This window comes from Scyliorhinus torazame, chromosome 14 (genome assembly GCF_047496885.1).
Source record: "Scyliorhinus torazame isolate Kashiwa2021f chromosome 14, sScyTor2.1, whole genome shotgun sequence".
In the NCBI taxonomy this organism is placed as follows: Eukaryota; Metazoa; Chordata; class Chondrichthyes; order Carcharhiniformes; family Scyliorhinidae; genus Scyliorhinus; species Scyliorhinus torazame.
In genome coordinates this window covers 119,405,899-119,419,522 of record NC_092720.1, presented here as the reverse complement: position 1 = coordinate 119,419,522, position 13,624 = coordinate 119,405,899, and the positions used below count along the sequence as shown (strand labels likewise).

At 45.8% G+C, this 13,624-nt stretch overlaps 1 protein-coding gene across 2 annotated transcripts in view; it reads left to right on the top strand.

Moving 5' to 3' along the window:
* The window catches only part of LOC140389351 (rho guanine nucleotide exchange factor 4-like), a 99,450-nt gene that overhangs the window by 74,001 nt on the left and 11,825 nt on the right, over window positions 1–13,624 (top strand). For both annotated transcript variants that reach the window (XM_072473515.1, XM_072473514.1), the window contains 2 exons: window positions 9,313–9,545; window positions 11,460–11,589. In XM_072473515.1, coding sequence (XP_072329616.1) covers window positions 9,313–9,545; window positions 11,460–11,589 — 363 coding nt within the window. The remainder of the gene's footprint in view (window positions 1–9,312; window positions 9,546–11,459; window positions 11,590–13,624) is intronic.

The window sequence follows — 13,624 nt, the reverse complement described above, 5'->3', positions numbered from 1 at the left end:
GGCTCGAAGTATGATGGCGGAAAAATGGGTTTCGATTCACAGGACATCGGCACCAGTACTAGGGAAGAGGGAGCTGTACCATTGGAATAGCCTTCAGCTGAACTGTGACCAGGCTAGTGTACTGGCAGCTTTTACAACCAGGGCTGTAGAAAGGGCCTTAAACTAAATAATGGGGCAGTGGTGGGGGAAGGGGAGGGTTCACGTGAGGAGGTAAGGAGGCCATTTGGAAAACTAAAGTCAAAAGACGTGGTAATAGTGTGGGTCGCATTACCGGTAATGGTATCTGGAGTATGACAGGAAGGGATAGAGCGTAGAAACATGATGGGCGGGATTCTCCGACCCCCCGTTGGGTCGGAGAATCGCCGGGGTCGACATGATTCCCACCCCCGCCGTCCTTAAAAATTCTCCGGCCTCCCAAAAATCGGCCCTGCGTGAGTTGCGCCGCCCGCCTCGGAGAATGACAGGGTCAGGCGCGACTGAATGGGCCCTGGGGCTGCCCGAATTCTCCGGCCCGCGATGGGCCGAAGTCCCGCCGTCTTTTGCCAGACCCGCCAGCATAAATTGGAGTAGGTCCTTACCTGGCGGCACGGGAGAGCTCCGGGGTTCTTGGGGGGGGGGGGGGGGGATGTGGCCCTGGGAGGTGCCCCCACGGTGGCCTGGCCCGCGATCGGGGCCTACCAATCTGCGGACGGGCCTGTGCTGTGGGGGCACTCTAGCCTTCCGCACCAGAGGCAGTACCGGTCCGCCATTCCCGGTGCGGAAACGAAGCCCTCTGCGCATGCGCGGGGATGACGCCAGCACACGCCGGCGCTCCCGCGCATGTGCCAACTCGCGCCGGCCGGCGGAGGCCTTTCGGCGCCAGTTGGCATGGCGCCAAGCCCCTTTCCCACCAGCCGGCGGGGCGCAAACCACGCCAGGGCGGGCCTAGACCCTGAAGGTGCGGAGGATTCCACACCTTTGGGGCGACCCAATGCCAGGGTGGTTGACGCCACTCCGTCCCGCCGGTGTTGCCCGCCCCGCCGATTACGGAAGAATCCCGCCCGATATTGCATCAGCAAATGTGGTCAGAGTAGTGGAAAATGACCGTTAATCTAACAGAGAGAGAGAGAGAGAAGAAGAATTCAGGTGGAGAGATTTAGGAATCCATAGATAAATGTTGAGGCAATAAAAAAGTATATCGATTTGGAAGGGACAGAGTTTAACGCTAATAGTGCATCCGAGAGTAAAGTCCATGCAGGGATTGGTAGTAATAAAATAACATTGAAGTCATTATCTGAATATACAAAGTGGCTGCGGGAAGATACCCAGAACTTGATACCCAAATAGGAATGAATGCTTTCAGTTTAATCTGCAATATGGAGACATGTGCTGGGATTTTCAAGCGCCATTTTGGTTTGGCTGGCGATGGGGAATGTAGCACTCCAGCCAAAAGTCCATTGACTTTCCAGAAAATCCTGGCAGTGGGCGGGTCAGGAAAATCCCCACCATGGTTACAGGGTGACCAAGGTTGGGAAATAAATATTCCAGGATACACAACATTTTGAAAAGACAGACTGGATGGAAAAAGAGGAAAAAGAAGGATAGTCCTGATAACAATGATAATGATATTAACAGATGACATAAGAATATTCGTGTGAAACAATCTTGGCTCCGAAATTCAGTTTGGATGGACATTATGAATAGCAAGTGTCAAAAGACACCAAGGGGAGTAGTTTATAAACCCCTTAAGAGTAGTTAGGAGTAATTGGGATGGAGTATTAAACAAATAGTTAATGGAGCTTGTGACTAAGGTGGTGGCTGGAATTTTCTGGTCCAGCCTGTGACACGAATCACCAAGGGCAGGATGGAAAACTCAGAGAGGCAGCAATGTTCCATTGACTTTGGGAGGGCATTTCTGGTCCAACCAAAAATTGTAATGGTTGTGGGGACTAATCTTAATGCAGACTGGACCAATCAAATTTACAAAGATTGTCTGGGATGAGTTTGCATCATTCTTTTGTGATGGCTTCCTAAAGTAATACATTATAAAAAATCATGGGCTAAAGTTATTTTAGATCCAGTAATGTATAATGAGGCTGGAATTAATAATGTAATAGTGAAAGATGCACTGGAAAATAGTGATCATAATATAACTGAATTCCATATTAAGTTTTAAAGCAACATAGTCCAATTACAAAGAAGAATCTTAAACTGAAACAAACTTAAAAATAGGTATGGGCAAGAGCTGGCTAAGGCTGATTGGATTAGATGATTTAAAGGTATGATGGTAAATAAACAATGGGAGGCATTTAAATAAGCAATCTAAAATTTTCAACAAAAATATATTCTATTGAAAACTAAAAACTTGGTTAGAAAGATCCACCGGTGGCTTATTAAGGAGGTTAAGCAAAGCATTAGATAAAATTAAGTGGCTTATAATGTTGCAAAGAATAGTAGGAAGTCTGAGATTTGGGGGCATTTTAGAAATTAATGAAAAGCCACCAAAAAGTTAATTAAAAGGGGAAAAAAATAGATTATTGGAATTAAATATCGCCATAAATATAAAAACAAATTGTAAGAACTGGTTTTCCTTTCATGGGATGTGAGTCAACATTTGTTGCCCATCCCTAATTACTCTTGAACCGAGTGGCTTCCAAGGTCATTTCAGAGAGAAATTAATGGTCAACTGCATTGGTGTCACATGTAGGCCAGACCAGGGAAGGAAGGTAGATTTCCTAAAAAACTTCAGTGAATCAGCAATCAATGATAGCTGTCATGGTTACTGTTCCTGAGGCTAGCTTTATATTCCAGATGTATTAGGTAAAAAGGCAGTGGCATAGTGGTATTGTCACTGGTACTATCCAGAGACCCAGGGTAATACCGGGTTCGAATCTCACCATGTCAGATGGTGAAATTTGAATTCAATAAAAATCTGGAATTAAAAGTCTAATGATGACCATGAAACCATTGCTGATTGTCATAAAATCTAGTTCACTAATGTCCATCAGGGAAGGAAATCTTCCATCCTTACCCAGTCTGGCCGACATGTGACTCCAGACTCTCTCAGTGATACAGTTGAATCTTAACTGCCCCCCCCCCCCCACTGAAATGGCCTAGCAAGCCACTCAGTTCAAAGGCAATTAGGGATAGGCAATAAATGCTGACTCAGCCAGCGATGCCCACATCCCAAGAACGAATACATTAAAAATAAACTTAAATCCAATTTAAATGGGATGTGAACTCAGGCCCCCAGATCATTAGCCTGGACCTCTGGATTACTAATTCAATGACAGTACCACTATGCCATCATCCATACCCAAAAAGCATTTTACAAGTATATGAAAAGGAAGAGAGTAGCTAAAGTAAATGATTCCCTGCAAGCAGAGACGGGGAAAATTAAAATGGGAAATGAGAAAATGAGAGTGACATTGAACAAATAATGTGTCTGCATTCACAGTCGCAGACACAATTACGTACCAGAAACAGAGGGTAACATCGAGTCTAATAAACATGAGGAATTTAGGGTAATTAACAAATGCAGAGAAAAAGTACTGAAGAAACTAAAGGGACTAAAATATGGCAGGACCTGATGGTTTACACCTGGGGGTTCTGAAAGAGATAGCTGCAGAGCTGGTGAATGTGCTGGCTATGATTTTCCAAATTTCCTAGATTCTGAATGTCCCAGCAGACTGGAAGTTAGCAAATATGACACTGCCATTCAAGAAAGGTGGACAAGAGAAACCAGAGAGCTACAGGCCAGTTAGCCTGACAATCATCAGGGAAACGCTGGAATTTATTATTAAGGAAGTCTTAACAACGCACTTAGAAAAATATAGTATGGCTATGACAAGGCATTTTGAAAAGGGGAAATCCTGTCTGACAAATTTATTGCACTTTTTGGGGGTGTAACTAGTAGGGTAGATAAAGGGGAACCAATAGATGTTGTATACCCGGATCTTCAGAAGTCAATGGATAAGATTTTACACCAAAGGCTAAGAAACAAGGTAAGAGCTCATGGTGTTGGGGGTGATACAATAGCATGAATGGATAATTGAAATGAAATGAAAATCGCTTATTGTCACAAGTAGGCTTTAAATGAAGTTACTGTGAAAAGCCCCTAGTCGCCACATTCCGGCGCCAATGGGGCATTTTCAAATTGGCAGTTGTGACTAGTCGCAAGGATCAGTACTGGAAATCAGCTATTTATAATCTATACTAATAAATATGATGAAGAGATAGAGAGTAATGTATCTACCTTTGCTGGTTGTACCATTCTGATCAGGGCTGATGTTAATACTGGACAACTCAGGTTCCAGAATGAAACCTGGACAGATATACCCTAACTTTTATTTTTTTAATAAACCGAGGTGGTAAGTTATTGAAAAAATTCACAAGAGTTTGCTGATGAACTTACAACATGAAGAATAAAACATTTATTAAACAAGAACAATGAACTATATTACACCAGAAAAAAAAGGATGGAAAGATCTCAATACAAACACAAGAACATGATTCAAATAATCAGTATTCCCTTCCCCGCAGCTTGATCATTACAAGCACACCAATTCGGAAAGGAAAAACAATTTACCATAATCTATCCTATGCTCTAATAGTCAGGGTAAATATGTGAACTGGATTAACAGGTGAACTGTGGTCAGATACACCGTGTTCCAAAGAAATTGATAGATATGACAAAGTCGATTCCATGAGTATCTCAACAACTCACTCAAACGCTTCTCATACTGTCAGCTAACCGGTCTCACTGAAACTCTACCTTCCTCACCAGAGCTTCCAATCTCCACTTCCAGAGAACTCACCTTGGAATTCTCTCCAAACGTTGCTCCCATTGGGACGGCTCCAACAAGGTTTAAACCTCGCCTTCTGAGATTCCTTTCTTCTGGATCTTCGAGGACATCCAGCTTCATCTTCCAAGTACACTTTAGGATGGCCATGCCAAGCAGAGTACCGCTGTTTACAAAAGGCCTGGAGTAAGGAGTAGCCAATGTTCAGCTCCCTCCTTGAATCTTCAGGACTTGGCGTTGCTTCAGGTCTGCTCCCTCCAGTCCTTTCTTTTCTCTGAGCATTTTTCTCTACTCCTGTCGATTGACTTTGGCTCAATGGATCTTTCTCTAATTCCTGTCTTTTTCCCTTCCTGGGAATTTCTGCTGGAACCTTTTTCTGACCCACTCTCTGGAGGAGAAGTTTCTTCACCCAAAGGTTGTGGAGCTTTGTAACACCCAAGATCAGTCATGATCATAATGAGTTGTGGAGCAGGCTCGATGGGCCCAATGGTTATCAGCTGCTCTTATTTCTTATGTTCTTCCATGAGGGAAAGGGTATGCGCCAGGCCCAGATCAAAGGCCTGTGCCAAATTGATGTTGAATTCCTCTATGCTCTGTCCTTCTGACAGGCTTCCCAATGACGGGCTTCCCAATGTATCTTGCATTTGGTTGTACTCAGCCACCAGTATTCTCTGTAGGCTGCCCCATCATGTTCCTCATCTGAGTCCTCCACAGAGGAACCTGTCTGCAGCCTCACCCACTGGAGTTATCTTTTCCTCCTGGGCTAGTAACCATGTCAGGTATCTCACCCTGTGTAGATCCTGCCTCTATGCTAGCCTCCGAATCACAATCAGGATAAATCTCTGGTAGCTGTAAATATGAAATCGAGTGATGATATTTCATTCCGCTCTTTAATCTCTTCTTCCACTGCCAGGACAAAATGCAATATTTAAAAAAATAAATTTAGAGTATCCAATTAATTTTTTCCAATAAAGGGGCAATTTAGCGCGGCTAAACCACCTACCCTGCACATATTTGTGTTGTGGGGGCGAAACCTACGCAAACACGGGGAGAATGTGCAAACTCCACACGGACAGTGACCTAGAGCCGGGATCGAACCTGGGACCTCGGCGCGGTGAGACTGCAATGCTAACCACTGCGCCACCGTGCTGCCCTACAATATTTTGGGGTATTTAAAGGAGAAAGGAAAAATGAGAAATGCTGTGGAGTGGAGAAATGGGTTTGCGGGTTGCTGGAAGAGGTGAAATGTTTACACCATCTGCAACTTATACATTAAAAGAGATTGTGGGAGGAAGGTGATGTGGAATGTGAGGAGGAGGATTGGTGATGAGTCATCTTATATGGTTTCAGTCCTTCCACAGGTCACAGCCACAGTAATGTGCATTGCAATTATGGTCAGCAGCATCTCAATTGGGGTTAGGACATGTGGATGTGCCTGCCCTCCCATAAGTTCTTGCTGCCCATGGTGTTGCTCCACCTTCGACTCTCTGAGAGAGGGAAGTGTCAGTGAGTGCCATGCAATCAGTGTGAATGATGTAGCTGTCCTGGTTGAATTGCTGGTGGTGTGTGCACACTTTGAGATCTGGATGTGAGGTTTATAGCACTTTTAGTAACTGAATGTATGGGGGAGCATACTAGCTTCAGGGATACAAGTCTTTGGAACCTTATTCCTTGCATCCTCTCTGCCTTCTGAGCATATGCCTCTTGATACCTCTTGATGCAGGACATATCTCCTACTTACCAACTTTTTTATTCATTCATGAGATATGGGCATTGCTGGAGCAGCATTTATTGCCCAACCCTGATTGCCCTTAAACTGAGTGGCTTGCTTGATTAAAAATCAACCATGTTGCTGTGGATCTGGAGACCAGACATGTAGGCCAGACGAGGTAAGGATGGCAGATTTCCTTTCCTAAAAAACATCAGTGAACCAATTTGTTTTTATGACAATTGACAATGGTTTCATGGTCATCATTAGACTTTTAATTCCAGAGATTTACTGAATTCACCATCTGCCGTGGTGGGATTTGAACCCAGGTCTCCAGGGCATTATCCTGGGTCTCTGGATTACTAGTCCAGTGACAATGCCACTATACTATTCACTCCTGTGTCAAGGTCCCAAATGTAGCATCCATAAAAACTTTGGAGCCTGCCTCTCCTATATTGTAAAATTATTCAACATTTCCCAGGTCACTTTCTGCATGACTGTCAGGATCTTTTCCATCCACGATGTACCTCCACTTGAAGTAGTCTATGTTACCTTTAATCAGTACCACCTAGCTTTAGCTGGGGCTAATCACTGAGCATATTGGGCCCCTGCTCAGACATCCAGCCAATCAATAAGATTGTTAGTGCTAGTTGGATGCTTAAATCATTTAAAGAGCTAAGTTGTATGCAACCTGCATTGCAATCAACAGCGTAATGACACCCTGGGCAAGTGCGCAATCAGTTCCAGCCCTACAGAGCCCTTAACGTAAGTGAATTAACTAATAATTTGTGTTTTCCTGAGATCTTTAATCCCTGATTGCTCCAATGAGTTACAAGCACCAGATTTATAAATGAAACATTAACAAATTGTGTATTAATAATAAGAGGAAGAGACAAATATCCAAGGAAATAATAGGACAATGGTCTACCAGTCTACCTAACCCCAAAACCCAGTCTCACCCTCCACCCAGATGCACAAGACAGACACACGGTAATGGTTGGAGAGGATTTCAAATAAACGGGACTGAGGAAAAAGGTTTTGAGATTAATCTTTGCTGGTGCAGTTGTGGCCTCTGGGAATAGATTTATTCAAGAGATTCAGATCGATGTAGTATTGTCCTTCGACGGATGGCATTTTACACAAGGGATTCCAGGTCGCTGCAATTCTGCCCTTCTACGACCAGGTGGAGCTTTACATAGGATTCAGGTCAATATACTTCGTCCCTCTACCACTAGATGGAGTCTTTGCCTCCCTGAAATATTACTGGGCTTTAAATCTGAAAGTTTGCAGACCTTTTGTTTGCCTGGTTTCTGTGCAGAAAACCCAGCTGTATTATAAACATGCTGTCAGTTTAAGCTTCAATTTGAGCTCTTCCCAGTCTTATAGACAGAGTATTAAAAGGTTACAGATCTGGCGAGTGACTGCTTGTTTTCTTACTCCAGAAGCCCTTTACAGACTTGAGTGCTGTCTGTGTCTTTTCACTAGGACAACCTTCACAGAACTGGCTTGGAGGTTTTTCAAATTGGTTGTCAAAGGGAGAGAGAGAAGCAGAGAGAGAATGACTTCCAGATGCTTCCTTGCCTGCGTCTTTTCAGAACTGAGGACAAAATGGAGCTCGCCAGATGACCCGCCTTTCTTCTGGAAGACTTCGAGTGGCTCCACCAATCGCAAGCAACAACAGGGGATAGTTCAGAATTTCAGCTTCACCAATTGCCTGATTTCCAAGCCTATCAAACTAACATCATGGGCCCTGCCACAAAACCTAAAGGGGAAGTCGTGAATAGTCCATCTGACCAGGAGTGTTTCAGTCTGTCCAAAGTCTATAATTTAAAATGGTACAGCAATATTGTAGCAGCTAACGAGAAGTCTGTAGATCAAAGGCAGGCAGCAGGACTAGGATAAAAAAGGGAACCCAGAACAGACAAAGGTTTTACAATAGTATCCCAACAACAGGCGCAGCTCAATCGTGCAACATCATCATCATAATTTTTTTTTGGGGCTTATCAAATTTAGCCCTCAGCTATTCCAATATTCTCCTGACTTGCCTACCTTGCTCCACTTTCAAGATTATGCAAGACCTCCTTCCTCACCCTGCCTATGTCATTGTTACCTTTACGGGTCATGACCACTGGATCCTCCCTCTCCCACTGCAAGTTCCTCACCAGTGCTGAGCAAATATCCTGATCCCTGGCTTCGAACAGACAACACAGTCAACTGGACTCCAGCTCATTGTTACAGAGAACTGTGCCAATCCCCTTCACAATACCATCCTCCACTACCACTGTGAACCTTTGTGCTTGAATGGCTTCCTGAACTACAGTGCATGGTCATATGAGATTGCTTTGCAGTTGTCTCCCAAGCCAGGGTGAATAGGAAAGTGCAATAAGTGCCGACATTCTGAGAATTTATTTTTTAAAATCCTCCAGCCTTATGTTTTACATTCCTTCTTGGTCTGGCTCCAACAATCCCACCTAAATTTGGGTCCTTTGACCAGTTCCCTTTTCCCACATTTGGATTTTGTGCTTTCAGTCATCATCCATCAAAAGTTTCTCCGTAATCCCCTGCACTCTAAACTTCCCTTTCTGCATTTTGGGCACTCTTTAAAATCCAATTCTTCGGCTAAATATGTGATCACTCTTCCTAAAATGTCCTCCTTTAGGTGAGTGTCCATTTTTTGGATTGCACTTTGGGACATTTTGCTGAGTTAAATGCATTACAAAAGTGTAACGTTAGCTTCCTGCTAACCACATGCGGAGTGTCTCCGCTGATCTCCATTTCTTCTATTTATCATCTGCTGACATGTCTCTCCTTTTCTCTTTGCAGAAAGAAGGTTTCTTGCAGTATGCTGTATATTGTAACAACCACGTCACTGCTCTTTCAGAATGGGCTAGACTCATAGTAGTTGAAAAATATGCCTACTTTTTTGAAGTCTGTCGAAGGCACCAGCACATGATGAGCCTTCCGTTTGATGGGTTTCTGTTGATGCCAGTGCAGAAGATCTGTAAATATCCACTGCTGTTGACAGAGTTGCTTAAAGCCACCCCACCTGAACACAGGTAAGCACCCTCCCCTTCCCCCACCAACACCGCGGAAGTATATCTGCCACTTGCCCTGTATCACATATCAATATCTCCTTCTTATGGGGTTCCCTGGCACTGTCAACTTGGCAGTGCCTACTTGTGCCAAGGGGGCAGTGTCAGGGAATTGCCCAGGCATGTTCCTCGACATCCCTTCCCTCCCCAGATGTACTTACCTCTGCACCTCCAGCAGTATTCCCTCGACTGCCTCATGTCTGACCAAAGCTGTCATCATGTCAGCGAGGTATTAATATTTAGTGAGGGGGGAATCATGAGGTGGGGGAATGCTAATAACCTTGATGAGCTTCACGCCTTTTCTTGGCATGAGTTTTATGACGTAGCTGGTGAAGGGCAGGGAAATTCAGGAAACACGATCTCTCTGGCGAGAATTCACGGTCCTCAGGAGATTTATCGCCCGCTCCACCAATCTTGTGGATGGCTCAAAATCGCCCCCACCATTTATAGCATTCTTGTGCACAACAAGTCATCCTGGATCTACCAACATTAGTTTGGAGCCCAGTATCCATGCTATGGAATCAATGGGCATGAGTACTTCACTTTTTTGTGAAACAAGTAGGCTAACCATCGCATTTTAATAACAATGGGAGGGAGACAGTAAATACTTGTATCCAATTATCCGGCTGACTGATTTCAATATCACAATTTTTTTCTTAACTTAGGGGGAATTTATGTAACGACTTTAGATGCCAGTAAAAAGCTGAAATGAATAGTGTATACAATTGACTTGTTCCTTATTGCTGCTAATTGAGCTAACTGGGGCCGGTTTGTGGAGAAGACAAGGAAAAGTATATCTTTTGTTTTAAGTGGAGGAAAGTACAAAACGTGATGGTAAACATTCCAATCTGCCACCATGGACAGCAATCTGGCAGAGCAGATTAACAACACATTTGTGGAAGCAGACTGGTTTTCCTTCCGTTGATTTCAGGGGTGTGAAACGCTGTTGGAATGAAAGTCAGATGGGAACTACAATGGATAAGTGCACAGGAGGTGAAACCAATGTTTTTCTACCCTACCATGCATTAAAAGTAAGAAAAAGCAAAACTCCTGTTCCATTAAATACCTAGGCCAGGATTCTCCCCTAACCGGTGGGTCGGGCCGTACTGGCGCCGAGAAGTGGCGTGAACCACTCCGGTGTCAGGCCGCCCGGAAGGTGCGGAATCCTCTGGACCTTCAGGGGCTAGGCGTCGTGCTAACCGGCAGCGAAGGGCCTCCGTCGGCCAGCGCGTGTTAGCGCATGCTTGGGAGTCTCAGCGTGTACTGGCGTGATCCCAGCACATGCGCAGGGGGTATCTACTCCACGCCAGCCATGGCGGACTGTTACAGCGGCCGGCACGGGGGAAAGAGTGCCCCATGGCACAGGCCCGCCCATGGCTCGGTGGGCCCCGATTGCGGGCCAGGCCACTTTGGGGGCACCCCCTGGGGCCAGATCCTCCCGCGCCCCCCCCCCCCCCCCCCCCGAGGACTCCCGCAGAGTCAGGTCCCACCGGTAAGGATCTGGTGTACTTCACGCCGGCGGGAGCGGCCGAAAACGGGCGGCCACTCGGCCCATTGCGGGGCGGTGAATCACCGGGGGGTCCACTACGAACGGCCCCCGACCGGCACGGCGCGATTCCCGCCCCCACCAAAAAACAGGCACCGGAGAATCTGGCAGCCGGCGTCGGAGCAGCAGAGCATAATTCACGCTGCCCCCCGGCGATTCTCCAGCCCGGAGGGGGTCGGAGAATCATGGAACACAGAGAAGATAGCACTAAATGATAGGGGCATGAGGAAAAAGAACACCTTGTATACTGTACCCACATGCTTCCCGCCTGATGGACTAGTACTCCTGTGACATGTACAGCGTTACTAACAGTCTCTTTTTCATTCGCTAAGGGATTACAAGAGTGTCGAAGCTGCTGTAGTCGCTATGAAGGATGTCCTGAATGCGATTAATTCTCAAAAGGGAGAGGATGAGACCGAAGATAAAATCTTAAAATTACAACGAACTATTTTAAATTGGCAGGTAAAAACTGGGACATTTCAATTGGCAAAATTTTCAGCACCCTTCCGGCACAGACGCACATCCCGTTATAGTCGCTAACTCTCATGGGAGGGCAATAATGGATTTGAGCCAGCTCGATTTATGAGAGTGATGTTCCCAGGCCCATCCCCAATGAGTGGTTAGCACAGTTGCTTCACAGCTCCAGGGTCCCAGGTTTGATTCCCAGCTTGGGTCATTGTCTGTGCGGAGTCTGTGTGGGTTCCCTCCGGGTGCTCCGGTTTCCTCCCACAGTCCAAAGATGTGCGGGTTAGGTGGATTGGCCATGCTAAATTGCCCTTAGTGTCCAAAAAAGGTTAAGTGGGGTTACAAGGTTACAGGGATAGGGTGGAGGCGTGGGCATGAGTAGGGTGCTCTTTCCAAGGGCCGGTGCGAACTCGATGGGCCGAATGGCCTCCTTCTGCACTGTAAATTCTATGATTCTATGACACGGTCAGAAAGTAGAAAACATTAACATTTCATTAAACAGCATGACGTCGTATCTTTGGGCAAATTCAGATGTTCCTCCATTCTGGCGGGAATCATTACTGGTTTCCCAAGACCAGTCATGATTACCACTCCAGTAGATGCAGGTGAGTATAGCCCCCACGGCAGGGAACCTCCCCCTGACACCCTGGCAATTCTCCCTGGAACTTCCACCCTGGATCTGCAGTGTCAGCTAGCAGTGCCAACCTTGAAGCCTTGGGGCAGTGCCAAGTTGGCGGTATCAAGGATGGGGTCAGGGAAGGGCCAGGGCCTCTCCAGAACCTCATTTGGGTGGGGGGGATTCCCATTATGTACGATGGTTGGGGGGGGGTAGTGCCTGCATGGTGGTGTTGGGGTGGGGGGACTCTTAGAATGGTGGGGGTGCCCTGATACCCGATTACCTTGACGTTATTGTGGAGGGGGGGGGGGGGGGGTCCCAACCATTAAGTGGTGGATGGTGGAGGGTTTCTGGCCCTCTGTTGGAGGTGTTCCCCTTGTCTGCTGGGGATCCCGATGTCCGGGGGTGGGAGGGAGGCCTTTAACTGCACTTCGAGATTGGGGTGTCATTTTAAAAGTGTGCCTAATCTGCTGAAAAGCTTAGCCAACCCCCAACCCCAACACCCATCCCTCCAATGTCGGCTGCATGATGCTCGCCGGCACTTTGAAATTAGTGCTGTTTGATCTGACTTGGATAGGCAGCTGTGTAACCAGCAAATTTCAAACTGCGTTTCCCGCCTAATCCAGCAATTTTTGGAAAGTTCCACCCAACATTTTGTTGCCCCCATCCCCTCATACTGCTCCGCTTCACAACCTTTCTCATTTTGAGATAAAATCTCGAATTTGTTTTAAGCATTGTTATCATACAGATATCTACTGAGTAACAATGCAAAATGTTTATAAATCGACACTGTTAAGTCTATGTTAAAACATGCAATTGTTTTTTCTCTGACTGCTTATCCCTCTTCATTTGTTTTGTCCCATACATGGAATCATGGTTCCCAAGGATGGTCAGAATGGTTGAGATCCAAGTCTATTATGAGCCAACTGAGTGAATCAATCCGTATTTCATTGTGCTAACAAACTCAGTTTGATAATGTCAAACCAGGGCTCTGTACTGTTTTTACCATTGTGCTGACAGATTTCTGATCAGTGCATGTGAACATACGAATTATGAAAAGGACAGGCCATTTGGTCCTTTGAGCCTGCTCCACCATTCAGCAATATCATGGCTGATCAGACTGTGGCCTTTACTCTACTTTCGTACTGACCACTCTAGCCTTTAATTCACTTGTCAGTCAAGACTCTACCTAGCTCAGTCCTTCAATCACCCTGCCCCCACCACTCTCTGGGGAAGATAGTTTCTCAGGCTCACAACCCTCTGAGAGAATATGTTTCTTCTCATCGCCATCTTTTGGCAGGTTATTTGGTCCGTTGATGCATTGTTGCATTATTTCCCCCATCTCGTTGCACGTTCAGAAGAACAATTGTTTCTGATTTTACAATTGAAAACATAATTGGCTGGATTCTCCATTCC